At 49.5% G+C, this 19,666-nt stretch overlaps 1 protein-coding gene across 1 annotated transcript in view; it reads right to left on the bottom strand.

The window, feature by feature from the left end:
* The window catches only part of LOC147010161 (forkhead box protein K2-like), a 58,168-nt gene that overhangs the window by 18,036 nt on the left and 20,466 nt on the right, over positions 1 to 19,666 (bottom strand). The window contains exons 2-3 of the mRNA XM_085860773.1: positions 1,105 to 1,371; positions 193 to 355 (exon numbers count right to left, since the gene is read on the bottom strand). Coding sequence (XP_085716899.1) covers positions 193 to 355; positions 1,105 to 1,371 — 430 coding nt within the window. The remainder of the gene's footprint in view (positions 1 to 192; positions 356 to 1,104; positions 1,372 to 19,666) is intronic.

Here is a 19,666-nt window from a genome sequence, read left to right as displayed (position 1 = left end):
GGGGAGGGAGAGACTGCGGGCGTGGGAGAGACTGCCGGGGAGGGAGAGACTGTGGGGGAGGGAGCCAGGGGGGAAGGTGAGGGCTTGAGGGGGAAGACAGGGGAAAGAATGGGAGAGAGATCTCCAATGTCTCTTGGTACCTCTCAAATTCCACTTTAAACTTATTTATGAGAAGGAAGGAGAGAGAAGGACCTTTGGACTGCTCGACCCATGTGCCACCGTGTCCCTCTCACACTGAGAGACAGCGCGAGCAGCAAACTCGGCCACAAGCTGGAGATCAGGAGCCATGCCTCCACCCAGACGATACCCCGAACCCCCAGCACCCCGTGGGCTGGATGGGCAAGAATTTGCAGCGCTGGAAGAAAAAGGGGCGTTAGGAAGGCTCGTGGTTGTGGTGGTGGGGGTGAGTGGTGTGGGGCTACCACAAATTATGGATGTATATAAATGGTAAAAGTATGGACCTTTCCTATCCATCAGCGCATTTTGCAGATTTTAGTGTTTCGAGTGATTCTCAATGTCTAAAATATTTCAGGTTTTTCATCCTTCACGTTCTGATGAGCAATGTCTGGTATGTACAAAAACACAGAGCATAAAAGATCCAGTTCAAAGGATTATGGCGGGTGATGACGGTATCTTAGCAATGAGTCACCTCGAGCTGAAAACTCCACTGTTTCCATATCTGCTGTACTTTGTATCATAATCATGCCGACGACTTGGCTGTCAAAGCAACCCAACGGGCCAAAAAGTAGGCAGCATGACACCTCAATTTGACTGACAACTCGAGACGAGCTGCTCAAGACCAGCCATTAACCCATAGATGTTTAATGGTGTCTTTTACTGTCGCCCATTCTATTGAGGTATTGCTTCACTAACTCCATGGCATCTGTCAAAAATAAAAGTGTGATTAAACTAATGATAAATAGGGTGATGACGCGGATCACTTTATCGCGATTATAGGAAGAGATGAGCTGACAATATGAGGAAGAAGGATGAAAGAGAAGGATTGGGTGTGATGAAAATAGGAGAAAGAAGAGGAACGAGAAGACGCGATGGTGGGAGCATCATGAGGAGCAAAACAAAAAGGAGATAACATTACGATCGCACCTGATGGTTCCTGTCGGGGATGGTGCCGGGCTGACCCAATCAAGACCGGGTTCCTGGAAATGGTTCCGAAGGGGAGAGATTTTAAAAGGTGGAAGGAAATGCGGTGGTGAGTCTGCTGGCGAGGCCGGTGAAGGCTCAACTGACGGAGGAGGTCCAGCACCAGCTAATCCCAGGTCCATCTCCGAAGTGGGGATGTGGCCCATGATGGGTGCACAGAGAGATGTGAACACCAGTCGAATGCTTGTACTTGGAAAGCGAAAAGTGCACCTGTGAGAGAAAGGTGTTGAAGCTGAGTGTGACATCACAAATGAAGCAAAGTACCGATGGAGAAGTCAAGCAACAGGTTGCTTTGTTTTAAACACCAGAACATTTTTTTCACATTCGGTTCTTTCAGGGAAGTGTTGTAAGATCGTGCCATGGTTTAAAAATATGGGCCTTGAAAACAAGATTGCCATTATAAGAGGATGGGAAGAAATCAAAACAGTGCCATCAGAGGTAACGTCTCAGTATGTGTAGCATGTGAAGATATGTTAGTGATGGCTTACCAGCTGAGGGCATTAGGACAGTTCCTCAATTTACGGTTCAGTTTGGCACAAACAGAACGACACAAAGGTAAGTTCCATCCGTTACTGAGGATTTCAGTGTGACCACATCAAACATGTCACACGCTGTTGCTAAGGAAAGCTCCGTCAATGTCACCCGAGTGTTGGTTTCTGATTTGCTCCATTACTAAACAAAACAGACGGTCTACATAGACCCGAAAGGATTCTGGATAAAATTCAGTTTGGGGCTGTAACGGCGCATTTACGTAGGCAGCATCGTCGTGCCTGCGCAATGTTGCACTGAAGGCAGATTACACGAGTCAACGTGTGGATTTACGTGGTACATAGACCTATACAAGGCAGGGAAGGCAGATAGCATCCTCCTTGAAGGTCATCAGCGAGCCTGTTGGGTTTACACTGATGTGGTCATTCCCGCCGAATGGTTGTGCATGCTGCAGATCGCACGTCCAACAAGTCCGACAGACATGGATGTGCAACCTTTGATATTGGACAAACTGTTGATCAGGACGTGAAAAACGCCAATGGTTTGAAGTTCATAATCAAGTGCACGCATTGTTTTTATGTTATAGTTACAAACTCCTGACGAGATTAAAAGCTGACAACCGTGATAAGCCGACAACCTCTTTTTTTCCAAGGAAGCTGGTTTCACAGAGTGCTGATCAAGCTAGTGACCGATAAGAGTGGTTGTGTCACTGGTGTGGTGTACACAAAAAAAAAATTCTATATATATTCTGGCAAATACAACCCATCGCTTCGCTGATGGGAATATCAAGATGGGGTGGGGGATGGGAAGGGAGGGGAGTGACGAGGGGCGGGGGAGCGAGGAAGGGGTGAGGGAAGGAGTGATAGGAAGTGGGGAAGAGTGAGGAAGGGGGTGGAGAGCGCAGAAGGAGGGAGGGGAAGGGAGGGGAAGAGCGAGGAAGAAGGGGGAGAGCGAGGAAGAAGGGGGAGAGCGAGCAAGAAGGGGGAGAGCGAGGAAGAAGGGGGAGAGCGAGGAAGAAGGGAGAGAGCGAGGAAGAAGGGGGACAGCGAGGAAGAAGGGGGAGAGCGAGGAAGAAGGGTGACAGTGAGGAAGAAGGGGGACAGCGAGGAAGAAGGGGGACAGCAAGGAAGAAGGGGGACAGCGAGGAAGAAGGGGGACAGCGAGGAAGAAGGGGGACAGCGAGGAAGAAGGGGGACAGCGAGGAAGAAGGGGGACAGCGAGTAAGAAGGGAGACAGCGAAGAAGAATGGGGAGGGAGGGCGAAGAAGAGTGGGGGGAGAGCGAGGAAGGAGGAGGGGCGTGAGGAATGAAGGGGGAGCGAGGAAGGAAGGGGGGAGCAAGGCCTCACCACATGTCGCTATACACTCTGGGAGGAGGGAGGGAGCGAGGAGGTTGCGGAAGAGGGGAGAGTAGGGGGGAGGGTAGGGGTGCTCTGGACACGTGTTTGAGAGAATTTGAGTGAAAACAGGGGTGGAGGGGGAATGGTCCCCTTCTGCCAGCATTAGTCCAGGATTGAATGAAATTTGGTATGTTAAAACAGCACGTTCAACCGGGTCATACTGAGCAATCCGTGGACACCACCCAGATATGGGTGGAGGGGCTTTAGGAGGAGGTAAGCATGAGGGAAGGGAAGGCAATGGAAGGGAATGGAAGGGAAGTTTCCTTCAATTGTCGACAAAGCCATGCCAGTGTTCGAGCCTTTATTTAATTTCCACACATACGATAGGTTCGAGAAGCTCTTAATCTGATATGAATGCGGAAAACAATTGAATACTTTGAAATGAAAGCAGATTGCACAAAACGGTGTGAAGCAAAAAAATAACCCTTTACATCGGTTACAAAACACCAGAACACCTTTCAAATTCACCCCTTTCTTTAATTCTCTCGCACTTTCCACAAAGCACCACACATATTTCAAACAACCACGACCAATGGCAAGAACAACGGTGGAAGCGCAATGGCAAGAAGAGCGATAGGGAGACACGCTCTTCTTGCACACCAACGGCACGGCTTTTGCTCCCGATAACTCCGCCCCAAACCAACTCTACCCTCTCATAGCCATGCCCGGCCCGGGAGGCTTAAAAGGTGAGACCCAAAACCTGTTCGGTGCTGTTTGAACGTGTTGGGGATCCAAGTGAGAAACTGCCTACCTATTCATGCCAAGGAGAGATCGCCTGCAGAGACCCGTTGTGCTGGAGCTGGGACGAGCCGCGCCATAGCTGGGTCAAGCTGTGCTGGGCAGACTGTGTTGTGGTGAGACATACACACGAACAAGAGCAGCGTGGGAAGATAGCATCATTTACTGACATCCACGATCTTTCCTCGAAGAACCACAAATTTGTCTACTTGAGAAACACACAAAAGAGGATCACGATTGACAGAGCCATCAATGATTAACCTCTTGACCCATCTGGGCGAGCCAGTCTGATGTATAGACCAAGTAAGATTGTGTTCTAGGATTAAGAGTGCTTACAAATAATATTGCTGTTCTTTTGTCTTGATTGCTTCGATTGCCATATGTGCCGATTGATTCTTATGGGCCCTGTAAACACGTGCCTTTCGGAAAGCGTTGGTAAATCGTTTTCAAACCTGTGTGTCTCATTTCCTTCATTGGTTCGATATAGTGTGAACAAATAGACAGACGGGACGTTTTAACCGACTGGTTGCTCATACCACGAGCCAACATTCATCTACAGTTCGCTCGGCTGTACGGCGTCCGCAGTTGCTCAGCAACCTGTCAGACCATGGAGTTACCCGTGGCTGGCAGCTACAGGTCCGGAAGTCAGGGAGAGTCCGAGGAGTCCCCCTCGTGGTAATCCCCAAACCCTTGTGATATATATATATATATATATATATATATATATATTGTTGCGGTTCTACAAAACCACATGCATCTAAGGCAATAGCACTCAACATACAGTGATCCCCAGGCAGTTATTTCATTAATCTTTGTGCAGTCAGACCTTCCCCTCATGTCTAGTAGGTTAACGGGACGAAGTGCGTTGCGTGGGTCTAATAGCTAGGTCTATTAACTATATTTCTATCTTCTATTCTGATTTATATTCCAACCCTTTCCTTTCAGCCATGATACAAGTCAAACCAGCATACACACACGCCATGCAAATTGTGATTGAATGAGTATAAAACAGCAAGCAGCCTCCCATGGCTTGGAACCAACGGGGCACGCTGCACAATCGATACTGCACAGCACACGCATCAAGCACCATTTATTTCATTCAAATCTGCACGCCAATTTCTAACCGGCATCTCACCTTGCTCACAACTCACTCACCACACCTCACCACTTCGACCACAAACGCTTCCTGCACACGAGAAAAATATTCCTGCACCCCCTTGTACCACTGCATCGCTACATTTCGCCACTAAATGGAGAAGTACTGCACGACTCAGACTGTCCTCAGACCGCGCAAAGCAGGGACGAGCAATGGATGTTAATAGCTCGACCGCATCTCACCGGAAATGTCCCTGGTGAGCACAAGGGATTGATACGAGCCACGTTCAGTCGCCAGAACACAGCAAGATGGGGCGGCGAGGAGGGAAGGGGCGATCCGGGCGTTTGGTACGGGGCCCGGGTGTGCATTTTGGCTCATGAAAGGGGGCCCATGGATGGCAGGTGTGCATTGCTATTCGGCATTCAGACTGCACTTGGAGCATGTTCAGGGCCGGGGTGTCAGCTCACACCCTATGTTGAGTCAGGAACTCCAGGCCGTGTCTGGATGGGCAAATGAGGCCGTTTCCGGTCGCGCGAGCCTGGCAGGGCGTGGCTAGTGCCGCTGTAGCCCAATAGAGAGGCAGGATTCGGGTCACGGCGCGTCGCTTGCGGGTCGTCACCCCACCCTTCGCCTAGGGCTTATAAAAGGATGAACGCGGAGCCACTCGCTCTCTGATTCACCCTCTTCTTCTCTGCTCCTCTCGTCTCTGCATTGGCTGTTCCTCGTTGCCTCTGCCCTTCGCAGGCTATTCACTCGCAGTTTGTGTGCGACGTTGTTCTTGAGGACCAGTGCGGAGCGCACGATGCCACGAGCCCCGGCAAAATGACTAAACCAGAGATAACGTGCCAACTCTCAATGTGAGAACACTCAAGCGGAGCATCCCACAGAGGTACACGCCACAGAGGTAGTTAAAACAAGCCTGTCTCGATGGTGACGTGTGGTGAGGTGTTTTTAATTGCACAGCGGGAGTTGTTTTGAATTACATGGAGGTGAGGTGTTTTTAAAACATGGCTGTTACGTCACAATGAGGTGTTTTTAATAACGTGGTAGTGAGACATTTTGAATTGTGCGGCGGTGGTGTTTTTAATAATGTGGCCGTGGCGAGGTATTTTTAATAATGTGGGGGTGAGGTGCTTTTCATAAAATGGTGATGTTTGTCCCACTGTAGCAACGTGTGGTGAGGCGAGTGAAGCGAGCTGATCCATGCTCATATATATTGTTGCGGCCCGGGGTCGGGGCGAGAAGACCACGAGAGGGGGGGGGGCGGAAAGCTATCTCGGGTTCCCACCAGACTCTCCGGAATCGCAGGCCTTTGTGTACAGATAACTCTGTGATGAGGCGGGTTGCTAATCGACCGTGGACGCGAATAACTCAACCACGTGACCTGGGGTCCTCCATGTAAGGTTTAACCGATTACCAAAAATAATCACGTGACCTAATTACCGGGGAACACGCCCTCGCTACGCATTGTCCGAACCGGGTGACCTTACCGGGTCAGATGCAGCCGAGCGACACTGCCAAGGAACGTACCGGCTAGTAGAATGAATCGTTGGGAGATAAAGTCCCGGCTCGGCTGGGATACGGACCGTGCTGGACCAATGAAAGAAAAGACAAAAACGAGCTGGGAACATTTCTATACAAACATTTATTAAGAAACAGGCAAGGAAAAATATGTGGCACAGTGAATGGATTTATTATTGCATGAAAGTAGGGATAGTAAGGAATTTGTGGGGTGCGACAACAAGAAAGCAAGCAACTTACAAAAGCGGACACAGAGCAGACTTATCCCGATATATATATATATATATATATATATATATATATATATATATATATATATATATATATATATATATATACATATATATATATACATATATATATATATATATATATATATATATATATATATATATATATATATATATATATATATATATATATATATATATATATATATATCTTCTACACTCTTAACTTAGGCAAGGACAGGCACCACACACACACACACACACACACACACACACACACACACACACACACACACACACACACACACACACACACACACACACACACACACACACACACACACACTGATGAAGATGAGGTAATCAGAAGAAAGGAGAGATGAGGGCTAACGGCCTCGCAATACCTTGCATTGTCGGCCAACCGCGCGACCCAGTACATGTTGGGGGACGCTTCGCTGAGTGGTCCCTCCTTGAGAGTCGGCGCGTTGTCTCCTGCTTGGTTACTGTCCGGACTCAGCGCGTGCACCGGCCCAGAGACGAGGCGGGGCTCACAGGCAAGGAAGGCAGGTGGAGTGGGCGGGTGGAAGGCGGAGTCAGCAGGCGGAGTCAGGTGGAGCAGAAGGTGAATGTAGAGATCCCAGCTAGCGAAGCAAGGCGAGAGAGATGAACGACTTCATGATCCGCCTTTTATAAGCCCCATGGTGTAGGGTGGGGTGATGACCCCAAGCGATGTGTCATCACCCGAAATTGTGCGCTCCTATTGGACCCTTGCCCCACGCTGCCAAGCCCCTGTGGCCAGAAGTGGTCTTATTTGTACACCTGGCGAGATATGGCCGAGCTGTGGAATTGTCTTGAACTGAACTCCACGACATGAATCGCCTTGCACCGAACTCCCAGGCCGCGTTCCGGCGACTGGTCGAGGGTCGCGTCGGTCGTGCATGTCTGTTAAGGCACCCTCGGCACTCTGCGGTTGACGTTGATCAATGCGCTTGTTCCGTCCGCATGCCACACGGCCAAGCAATCTGGGGTGTGCATTTGCTCCTCTGCTTGGTGGATACTGCATCGAGGCGGAGATGTGAGGAGGCACGGGATGGCCTCTGCCGTTTGCAGGAGATATTGGTGGCCGAGGTGGCGAGTGAAGGTCGACGGTGAGACACCGTTGTAAATCAGCGCACATACCCGAATAAAGATGTGCGCCATGTGCGTCCCGTACAGTGTGATGGTAATTGTCACGGGTTTGTGTGCGTGTCTGTTATCGTGCATTTGCGCCTGCTCCACTTTGTATCATGGATTGAAGGAAAGGATTGGATATAAATCAGGGTTGGAAAGAAGACAAATATAAGTATTAGATGCAGATTCAAATGAAAGGGCACGCCACGCGCATCCTGTACAGTGTCGGTGGAGGGTTTTTCATCGGCTGCGCGCCTCCTGTACAATCTGGTGGTGGAGGTTATCGCTGCGATTTTGACAGATGACCGTCTGGGTGTGGTGCCTGCTTTGATTTATTTCATGAATAAGAAGAAAGAGTTGGAATGAAGATAGAGATATAATTAGACTCAGCGACAAGACCCATGCAACACACTTCGTCCCGTTATTAGACATAAGGGGAAGGTCAAACTGCATGTCGTCATCTTCTTCTTCTTCTTGCGTAGGGCAGCTTAGCTACTGGGGTAGCTATCATTTCTTGGAAGCGCGACTGTGTCACTGATGCAATGCCCCTCTACCAGTTCCCACTGGTACTCATTTCATTGACCTTGGAAGGATGACAGGCTGAGTCAACCCCCTGGTGTATTAATTCAGCGGCCAACGTGGCTTGAACTCAGGACCCGAGGATCCCAAGCCGCCACCCTAACCACAAAGCCAACAACAGGCTTAAACGGCACATAAACTAATGAAATAACTGTCTGGGGATCACTGTATGTTGGGTGCCATTGCCTTCAAGGCATGCAGTTCCCAGAACCGCACATTAAATATTGTTACGGCTGTAGAAATTCACAAAACACCATGAAGGGCCCGGAGGTGAGATAACTCTAAGTGCATGTGTGGTTCGCCCCAAACCCGTTGTTTAGAGGGAATTTATGTGATTCATTCGGGCTGCGATGCTTTGAGATAGCCGTTTTTCTGTTCTAACTTTATTTTGAACCAACCACGTCTCAACCGCCATAACCATCAAACCACCACCGATAAACCCTCCAACACCCTCACCTCTCTCCTTCTACGGCCATTCCCGCGCCACCTGTGAACACTGAGCGTCGGGCTGTCTTGGGCTCGTTCAAGATACGCACCGAGCCGCGAGTGCAAATAGCGGACTTTCGGAGGGAGAATCCGGATCAGGAACGCTACACGCCCACTTCTGATCCGTCCAATTAGCAAGCGCGGAGCGGCTTGGCCCCACCTCCAGGCGCGTTGGTGTGAAATCGATATATGCAAATTCTAGGATCAGGGGAGGTTCACGCCCACTTTCCTCCATCCAATGGGCGAGCGTGGCTCCGCCCCCGAGGTCATCCTGATCGGGAAATTTGCATATTGTTTTCTCCTGCCGGCCTATAAAACGGCGAGCGCAAGGCGAATCGTGGCAGAGTCAGTTTTTCGTTGGAGAGCAGTGTGGCAGCGGCAGAGTGTGGCAGCAGCAGAGTGTGGCAGAGAGTGGAGTCGGGTGGCGAAGGCATCGAGTTGGGTTCTGCAGTCGGCTGAGGAGAGTTGTGGGAAGAGGCCAAGGAGCTCGGGTCCGAGGCGAGAAGGACGGCGGTCGGCGACGAGGTCGCGGTGGGAGATCGCTCGTCACGGGACCCAAGCCAGCCAGCCATTCTCCCTCCCCCAGGGCATCAACAATTCCCCCTTTTCCCCCGCGCTGAGATAGTGCAACCAAGGGGGCCCCGTTCCCACCCCACTCTAAACGTCGTGCCAACGAAACCCGCCAAGGAGCACGGAGTCGGGGCACAGCCACGCGGCCACATCTGCGGCTCGTCCACCAACGCGTCACGAGGACGCGGGTAGGACCCACCCGGTCTCGCGGACCTGGCCGCTCCTTCAGGTCACACGCGCATATTGGCCTACAGGCCCGTCTGCCCCCTTGTATATGAGGGTTGCTTCTTTCCTTTGCTTTTGAGTAAATGTGTGTTGGCACCGTCTGTAAAGTAGAACTGTATAATTGTTGCCGTGTGTGCGCGTAGTCGGTAGTAACTCTGCGTCATTGTTTCTTTTGTTTTACTGCTATAGGTGCATTTTGACTGTTTGGCTGTATATGTGTGCTCTCCATGTGTCACATAAAAAATGTGCATTGTGTGAACTGTTTTCCCGTTTCGCTTCGTCTTTTCTTTATTGACTCTCCATCCTGCTTCACGTAAAGGGTTCGTAGTGGGCTTAATACGCCCGATAATTAATCAGAACCGTCGAGGCCGACGATAACACCGCTCGGTTATTACTGAAGCACGGAACGGACCGCTTCAGCGGTTCGTGTCCGGAGTCGGCCTGTGGCGTGGTGCGATCGCCCGGTCGACCATTCGTGCAGGTACTTAGGTTGATCGAATTTGGCGAGCGACCCTATCCTGCGCGGGTGGGCAATTGGCACGATCGTGGTGAGGTTAAACTCCCACCCGAGACAAGCTCCGGCGTTGGTCCGAGAGGGTCACGACTTTATTGTCCGTTCCGGTGGGCGAGGCGGCCGCCATTCGAGTCGAGCGGCCGATCGCACGCCGGCGGGCGCGAATTCGCAACAATATATATATATATATATATATATATATATATATATATATATATATATATATATATATATATATATATATATATATATATATATATATATATATATATATATATATATATATATATATATACATACACACACATATGTGAAAGATGTGGGTGGGTCTTCATTTTTCATTCCTGTGTTGACTGCTTTTGACGTTTTCATGTGGTGCCTCATTGGTTGAGGCACATGCTTGGGAAATACCATGTGTGCATCTAATACAAAATAAAAAAATACCATGCCAAATGCTTCCTGAATGCGTTATTGCAGTTCATCAACAGATGCCATGCGATGTTCTGCAACCTTAGCTTTGACATACCCCCACAGAGGTCAGATCAGGGCACCGTGTCCTGGGACTTATGACTCACCATGTACTGTATATTGCAAGGTACGTCTCGAGATAATCTTTTCACCGTCCTCTTTAACGTGAGCAGACAATTTCGAACCACGGATGTACTCTTGGCCACCACATTGTCAATACTTATTCACTCAAGACCCTTCAGCTTTTTATTTTTAATTAATTTGTAAAAATTTGAAGAACAAAAAAATCCACTTTTACATTTTGGGGTATTTTAGGTAGATTAGTGACAATTTTTTTTATAATTTAATCCATTTTAAATTCAGCCTGTAACACAACAAAGTGTGATAACGTCAAGGGGTGTCAATACTTTCTGAAGGGCACTGTTTTTATCCTGCATATATACTGTGTATGTATGCATGTATATATATATATATATATATATATATATATATATATATATATATATATATATATATATATATATATATATATATATATATATATATATATATATAGTTGTGGTTCTAAGAACCGCATGCATCCAACATAAAGTGGTCCCAAGACAGTTATTCCATTAATATTCGTGGAGATTTCATCTCCACTCATGGCTCGCAGACTTCCTCTCCTGTCGCAGTCAACGTGTGGCCCTAAATGGAGTTCTTTCATCCCCTCTTCCTGTGCAGGCTGGAGTTCCTCAAGGTAGCGTTCTGGGCCCTGTTCTTTTTCTGGTTTTCATCAATGATCTCTCGGACTCTCTGGAAAATCCTCTATTTCTCTTTGCCGATGACTCAACCCTCTGCCGTACCATCTGTCATCCCTCAGCCCGGCAAGCAGCAGCTTCTTCGCTCACTGCAGATCTGGATAAAATCACAAACTGGTCCAACACGTGGAACATGTCTTTCAATCCAGACAAATCTCACACTCTCACTATGTCTCTTCGAAAGGACCGTTTACAAAACCCCCCCATCCACTTTCTCAACAATCCTCTGGAAGAAGTCTTTTCTTTCAAGCTTCTGGGTCTCACTATCTGCCATGACCTTTCCTGGGAAAGTCACATTTCCAACCTTGCCTCAAAAGCCAGTCGCCGACTGGGAATCCTCCGTCGTGCAAAGTCCTTCCTCGGCCCTCTTGAGCTCCTGACCACTTACAAAGCTTTTGTCCGTAGCCTGATGGAGTACTGCTCTCCCCTCTGGGCTGGTGCTCCTGCCTCCCACCTTTCTCGACTTCACGCTGTCGAAACCAGGGCTTTTAAGATCATTGGCATCTCCCGCAATGAAGCTGAGTCTTTGGGCCTCTCACTCAATCACTGCAGGTTGGTCGGTGGTCTTTCTGTCTTCTACCGACTCCTCTCCAGCCTTGCCCCCCTGCTCTCTCTGCGATTTGTCCCAACCACATTTCCACAGGGCGCTCAAGGTCCGCCAACAACCCCCTTCTGGTAAAACTACCAAAATCACGAATCACTGCTCATCTTCACTCTTTCATTCCTCTTTTTCCCGCCTTTGGAATAAACTTCCTCACTCTATTCTTTCCCATTCTTCCCTTCAGGCTTTCAAAACAGCTGTTCACCACCACCTCTTATCTTCCCCCATCCAAATCCTCGATCTTTTCTACCCCCGATAATCCACCCAAGCCCACTTCCTTCAATTCTCCTGCTTTCCTTCCTGAAAGTCCCTGTAATGTCCATCTTCCCCTCGCCATGTTCCCCGTCCCATCCCCATCCCTCTCCCTTCCACAGTTCACCTGTGTCTGTTCCCCAATGTTTTGTCCCTTCCACTCCCACCCCTCTTGTCTCATGCCTCCTTGCTGTGAGTTGTGTGTTAGCTCTCATACGAGCCTCGACCAAGGTATACAAAAAAAAAAAAAAAAAAAAAAAAAAAAAAAAAAAAAGATCGTCCCTTCCCTTTTGTCTCGCGGGACAACAGGGGCGTGCGTTGCGAGGATCTCATTGCTAGGTTTGCTTACATCATTCCTTCTTCATTTCATTTCTAACGTCATTCCTACTCTTCTTTTCTGATTATTCCTGAGGTAAATCTGAGCCACGTGCGCCCTTCGCTGTAAGATGAGTCCTCAGCAAAGGGCAAGCAGCCATTACAACCACACCCTCCGTAGAAAACACAGCCTGCCAAACGCACACGCAGTGGTAATTTCCACTCAATGGACAGGAAACACACTCAGCAAGACGCCCACGCAGCACGGAATGCGTACCGAGGCCGATAATAGAAAAGCAACGCCACGTTGCGCGGAATGAGAATGTGCAAGGCGCAAGTGGCGCATTCCTTTCAACCCATTTCTTGACTTATTATATCGATTGGGTTTCGCCCCACGCACACGACAGCAGAATCAGGCGAACACGAGCGCTGGGCACGTGCGTACTGGCGGATCAGAATGGAAGATGTTTTACGGAACGTGCTTTCAAAGGCAGACCCGTACGCCGCTCCCGACACTTTTTATCGTACAGAGCCGGGCACGAATGGACACATCTTACTGTCTGTGCATGGGTGTGCCATAACATCTTACCTTCTCACCTCTATGGCCAGCGAAGCTGCGATCGGGCGGAGGCATGTTGTACAGCTCGGGCTACGTTGGCGCACACGGAGAGGGCGCGTTGGCCAGCGCTGGTCGGGGTGCCCGAGCGGGCGTGCGGGACTGACGCTGCCCTCGGCCGGTCATCAGGGCATGGCCCGGGGGTTCTTGCAAGGCAAGTCATGACGCGGAGTTAGGTGTGGGTGATTCATATCATGTCGTGAGGTCGGAGCAAGACATCTTTGCGGCGTGGGGTCACCTTGCCGGAAGTGGAATGTTGCTGCTTCTGGCCATCGCGGCCGGGCCGCGCAGGGGGTCGGAGCCAATCAGAACGCCCGATTCGGGTGACGTCACCGAGTTTCAGTGTGGTCCCCCACCCCGCGCCGCAGGGCATATAAAGGTCCAAGCGGATCCTTCTTACTCTCTCTGCCCTGTCTTGCCTCCGCCTACTGTCGTCATCACCCCGACTCCGCCTTCTGTCGTTATCGCTGGACTCCTCCTTCTCTTCTCCACCCACATGACTGACTCCACCCTCCCAACTCAAGCCCCTCCTTCACGCTCACGGTCTCGACGCGAGATGCCCGAAGCAAGAGACAACACACCAGCTGTCAGGGGGGAACCGCGCCACAGAGCATTCCCCCCCAAACGTATTGGTGGCGCATTCAGGTACCACATAAAAATTATACAAAGGTACCGAGAGACCGTAGCCTCAACTCCTCTCCTGTCTTGCTTCCATTCCTCTTCATAGGGTTGTGTGTGTGTGTGTGTGTGTGTGTGTGTGTGTGTGTGTGTGTGTGTGTGTGTGTGTGTGTGTGTGTGTGTGTGTGTGTGTGTGTGTGTGTGTGTGTCCTGGCGCCTGTCTGTCTATGTAAGTAAGCCTGCAGAAGATCATTATTATTATTATTATTATTATTTTCGGGTTAGGTCTGCTCTGGTGCTGCTTTTATAAGTTGCTTGATTATTGTCGCACTGCACCCTTCTTCCCTATCTCTGCTTGCACACCCCAATAAATCTTGATCATACCACATACCTTTCCTCGCCCATTGTTAATAAATTGCTATTAGGAATGTTCCCTGCTCGTTTTTGTCTTTTCTTCCATTGATCCAGCATGGTCCGAATCCTAGCTAAGCCGGGACTTTATTCCCAACAATCCATTCCTTTTAGCTGGTACGTCCTTGGCAGCGTCGCTCGGCTGCATCCGATCCGGGAAAGTAATCCGGTCTGGAAGAGTGATCCGGTTCAGACAAAGCATACAGAGGGCATGTTCCCCGGAAATTAAATCACGTGGTTATTTTTAAGGAACCGGATTAACTAGACGGAGGAGCCTAAGTCACGTGGTTGAGTTGTTGGCGTCCACGGTCGGTTAAGCGAGCCGCCGGGTCACAGAATAATCCGTGTGCGACGGCCTACAATTCCGGGGAGTCTGGTGGGAGCCGAGATAGCTTCCCCCCCCCCCCCGTGGTTTTCTCACCCAACCAATGGCCCGCAAAAAAAAAATATATATATATATATATATAGTTTTTGAAAAATTATCCCAGGAGGAGAGCATACATGGACACGTAGATGAACTGAGGATCAGTTATTTCATGAGTCTTTGGATAGATAGTCCTGAGTCCCTTGTTAAAAGGGCTGTTCGGGGGGCATGCGTTGGCTCGGCTGTATTTCTCCAGTGTTATGCCTCCCCCCTCCGCCTCTGTTACTTTCCATCATTCCTCCTTCACACCATTAGTCCATTTCCCTTCTCTGCCTTTCTCAATACACTAATTACCTCACCTTCATCAAACATCCTTTCAACAATCCACCCTTCACCCCATCGATCTTACCTTCAACCCTGCGGCCGTTCGGTCATCCCTCGGTCCAGCGGTGTCCCTCTCTGTTTTTTTTACTCCATTCTTATGTGCATGTGCATGGCACGGCGTGTGACGCTTGGTGCTCGTGGCCTGTGAGGTGCGGCACTTTTCGCTGGCGTGGTACAGTGCGGAACTGTACGAGGAATGCTTGCGCATGAAGGAGGGGTTGGGGGCTCTCGTTGCGGCCTTGGGTGGGTAAGGGAGGGGGCGAGGGCTTCATTGAAAATTCCTTCAGAATAGCGTGGCAATTTCCACAAGCGACGCCGTGAACCCTCCCCCATCAGCTGCGGACCAATGGTGGGAGGTTGGGGGTGGGGGGGAGAGAGAGAGAGAGAGAGAGAGAGAGAGAGAGAGAGAGAGAGAGAGAGAGAGAGAGAGAGAGAGAGAGAGAGAGAGAGAGAGAGAGAGAGAGAGAGAGAGAGAGAGAGAGAGAGAGAGAGAGAGAGAGAGAGAGAGAGAGAGAGAGAGAGAGAGAGAGAGAGAGAGAGAGAGAGAGAGAGAGAGAGAGAGAGAGAGAGAGAGAGAGAGAGAGAGAGAGAGAGAGAGAGAGAGAGAGAGAGAGACAGAGAGAGACAGAGAGAGACACTCAGGGGAGGAGGAAAGAAAGCTGATGTGAAGAAGAGGCCATAATGGAACGCAACGTAATATGCCCATCAGAGAACGTTTGTGCCTTTAAGGAGGTTTATGATCAGGGTGAGAAGAGAAGGCAGAAACGAATGGGACAAGCTCGCACCAGCAGGGACAAAAAGAGCTCCTGAGCAGACAGCACCGAGAGCAGAAAGGTTTATTCAAGCAGAAAGGCTAAAGCACATGGGACAGGCTCGCACGAGCCGGGTCGAAGAAGAACTCCTGAGTGAAGGAGAGCAGAAAGCAAAAGAAGGTTTCACGAGTAGTTGGTGTCTAGCTTCTGTGGGAAAAGAACACTCCTTCCACGAGTGTCGTCCTGCCCTCTCAAGCCTGTCAGCCACGAAGGACAAGGAGGGTGAACAGCAGCACCTCATCAATGGGGGCCCGAGGAGGAAAAAGCTGAGACAGAGGAGGGCAAGCCACGTATCGAGTTCACATATTTGGAACGCCGGAGAGAACTCGCCGACTGGGTCTGTGCACTAGAAGCTGAAGCAGAGGAGGGCAAGTCACACAACCAGCTCGTGTATCTGGGATGCCGGAGAGAACTCGCCTACTGGGTCAGGACACCAGAAGTTGTGGCAGAGGGGGCAAGTCAAACATCTAGCTCGCATATCTGGGATGCCAGAGAGGACTCACTGACTGGGTCTGGGCACCTCAGGGATGTGAATGTCTGTCCTCCTTGCGTTACATCGCTAATGCCCATCTTCACCATCCATTTTCCTCCGCATTCTCCTGTATATTTGTGTAAGGTGAGGGAAAGAAGGAAAGCCTGCTTTTCTTCTCTCCATACGTTACTTTTATTTTATTTTCAAGTCCTTCTTGTTTCATTCTTTGCCCCTGAGTGAATGAGAGCCAAGTATTTTGTTCAAGTAAGATTGAAGAAGAATACATGTTTGAGTGAAATCTGCTCTAATGTGCCTTTTTGCTTTCTTGCTTCTAGATACTTGCTTTTCAATGATTGCTTGTCTGTGTGTTTGTAAGAAGTAATTGTTTGTAATTTCCAATCTGTCTCGGTTGTCTTTTCCCTTATTGGTCCGACAGTACACAAGTAAGGTTAGACGGGAAGTGGAACCCCAATAATTTGCTTTGTTAGCCAGAGCACACTCACTGTAACGCTCGGCAGTAAACCGAGTGTGCACTGAGGGCACGTGACCCTAATTAGCTGGCCGTCCACAGGTAAAGTATCACGCGAAGTCGTGTAACCCTGCCCGGATTGGCTGTGCCAATCGGTGTTTGTGGTTGCAGAGCAACCCGCCGGACCACGGAGTTATTTATGGCTGCTAGCCTCAGGACCGGGTGTTCAAAAGGAACTCGAGTGCTTCCCCTCATAGCGAACCCCAGGCCATAACAATACAACTAGAGGAAAAATATACCACAAGAGAGCCATTTGTCTGTGTGTCTGTCTGTCACCATTTTTCTAAGAAATGACTGAATGGATCTTCATCAAACTTTCAGAGGTTCATCAGTGAGTGCCCGGGAGTGTTTTAGGCAAAAAAAGGGGGGGGGGGGGTGGGAAAAAGTTGCATTTTTATTTGGAATTTATTTTATTTTAAATCGCTCTGCAGTGCCAAAGCCTTTTTGATTAATGACAGTTATATTCAAGTACACATACGTACAAATAAATACAAAACAATTAGACATTTCAATACAAATAAATCTTCCTGATCGGCACCATATTTAAAGATCTGGGGTAAACTGAACCCAGAAACATTGAAGATACATTCACGAGCATCCATTTGAGAAATAACATCAAATTCCACTTCTAAGGTAACACTTTTACAATGTCTCTTAGCCAATAATCTACAGGGTGTTTACAAAGTCCTGTTACCCACTCCGCATAACCTGAAAAATGAATATAATAAACACACAACAGGTACAAAAGGTAAACTGAATACATGAAACTTTTATCATCATAAAAACCAAAATATTAACATTATCATGAACATGTGTATATATATATATATATATATATATATATTGTTGTGGTTACCAAATTCGCAAACCACCATTCAGGTCCCTTAGGTGAGGTATCTCGGTAAGTACATGTGTAGTTAGGCCCAAACCCGTTGTCTAGTGGGAATACATGTCATTTATGCGTGCTGCGACTCTTCAGGATAGCCGTTTTTCTTTTGCTATCTTTATTTTGGACCAACCGCCATGATTACCACCACAACCACAACATCAACCACCAACCACAACGCCGCTTCACCACAACCGCCACGACCTTCCCGTCACACCTCGCAACCGTCGCATCGCCACCGTTCTTGCCCCGCTGTGGGTACCGGTGTTGGACTCGTGCAGGGCGCGCGCCGAACAGCGTGTACAAAATCACGGATTTTGTGCTTCAAAAACGGATCAAAAACGACACACGCCCACTTTTTGCCGTCCAATCGGTGAGCGAGGGGCGAATTGGCCCCGCCCCCAGGGCGATCGATATATGCAAATTTATGGATCAAAAAGCCTTCACGCCCACTTTTTCTCGGGCCAATGGGGAGCGAGGTGAAAGGTCGAAGGGAGGGGGTCAAAGATGAGAGGGCGAAGCTACGGGGCTGATAAAAGGACCGTGTTCATCAGTCCAGAGAGTCCAGAGGCGGAGAGTAGGAGAGTCCAGAGGCGGAGAGTAGGGAAGTCCAGAGGCGGAGAGTAGGAGAGTAGGAGAGTCGGAAACAGAGAGTCAAGACTTCGCGGGCGGTGGAGTTGGCAAGAAGGAGCTGGTCGTCGTGTGCGTTGGAGTCGGAACGGAGGGGACGGAGCTGTGGAAAGGCAGCGACACCAGACGAGGGGGTGCTCGCGTCGGGAGCTGCACCCCAGGGAGGCCGACAGCGCGACCTGGCCGAGGTGGAGACGCTCGTCGCGGGATAATAAAAATCCTCTATACCCCGAGCATCAGCAACCCCCTCCTGTTTCCCCCCGCGCTGAGATAGTGCGACCAAGGGGGCCCCTTTCCCACCCCCTACCAGACACTGTCTGCGAGGCCCGCGGAGTTGAGGCGCCATCGCCGCTCCTCGTCTCATCACCAGACGGGTAGGCCGACCCGGTCTCGGCCTCAGGCCCGCCTCATCCTTGAGGGTATTTCTTTTCCTTGGTTTTGGGTATGTGTTGTCGGCGCCGTCTGTGAAGTAGAATTGTATAAGTGTTGCCGTGTGCTCGGTAGTCGGTATTAGCTCTGCATTGTGTTTTCGCTTTTACATTTGCTTTTTGTGTAAATTACATTGTGTCTTTTCTGTGTGCTTTTGGTGGAATTGTATTTGTGTGCTTCCCGTGTGCCGCGAATAAATGTGCTTTATTATTGAACTGTTTCCCGCTTCGCTTCGTCATTTCTTTCTTTGAATCCCCATCTTGCTTCACGTAAAGGGTTGGTCGTGGGCTAAGACGCCCGATAATTAATCGAACCGTCGAGGTCAACGAATAACACCGCTCGGTTATCCCGATAGTACGGAACGGGTCGCTTAAGCGGCCCGTGTCCGAAGTCGACCTGCGGCGAGGTGCGATCGCCCGGTCTACCCTCCGCGTGGGTACTTAGGTAGGTCGAATTTGGCGAGCAACCCTATCCCACGCGGGGGCTGATTGGCTCGATCGCGGTGAGACCGAAAGGTCCACCCGTGACTGGTTCCCGGCGTTAGTCCGAGAGGGTCACGACTGGATTGTCCGTCCGGTGGGCGACGTGCCGCGATTCGAGTTACGTGGCCGTCCGCACGCCGGTGGGCGCGAATCCGCAACAATATATATATATATATATATATATATATATATATATATATATATATATATATATATATATATATATATCATCAAACTTGAGGGGGAGGGAGTAACGGGACTCTCTGACCACCTTGTAGGGCCATCTCACTTTGTGACCACCTTGTAGTACATTTTTCAATGAGTGAAGTGATTTTGCGATCTCTTGGTTTCGGGTCTCATGGTCACAGTCACTTGACAGTTGTAATTCCACGGGGTTTCGGCAAATCACACGGGATTGAG

This window comes from Eptatretus burgeri, chromosome 17, assembly GCF_056783735.1.
Source record: "Eptatretus burgeri isolate ZD-2024b chromosome 17, Ebu_testis_v1, whole genome shotgun sequence".
NCBI classification, from domain to species: domain Eukaryota; kingdom Metazoa; phylum Chordata; class Myxini; order Myxiniformes; family Myxinidae; genus Eptatretus; species Eptatretus burgeri.
Note: the sequence above shows the minus strand (reverse complement) of the source record. Positions and strands in the feature narration are given on the sequence as shown.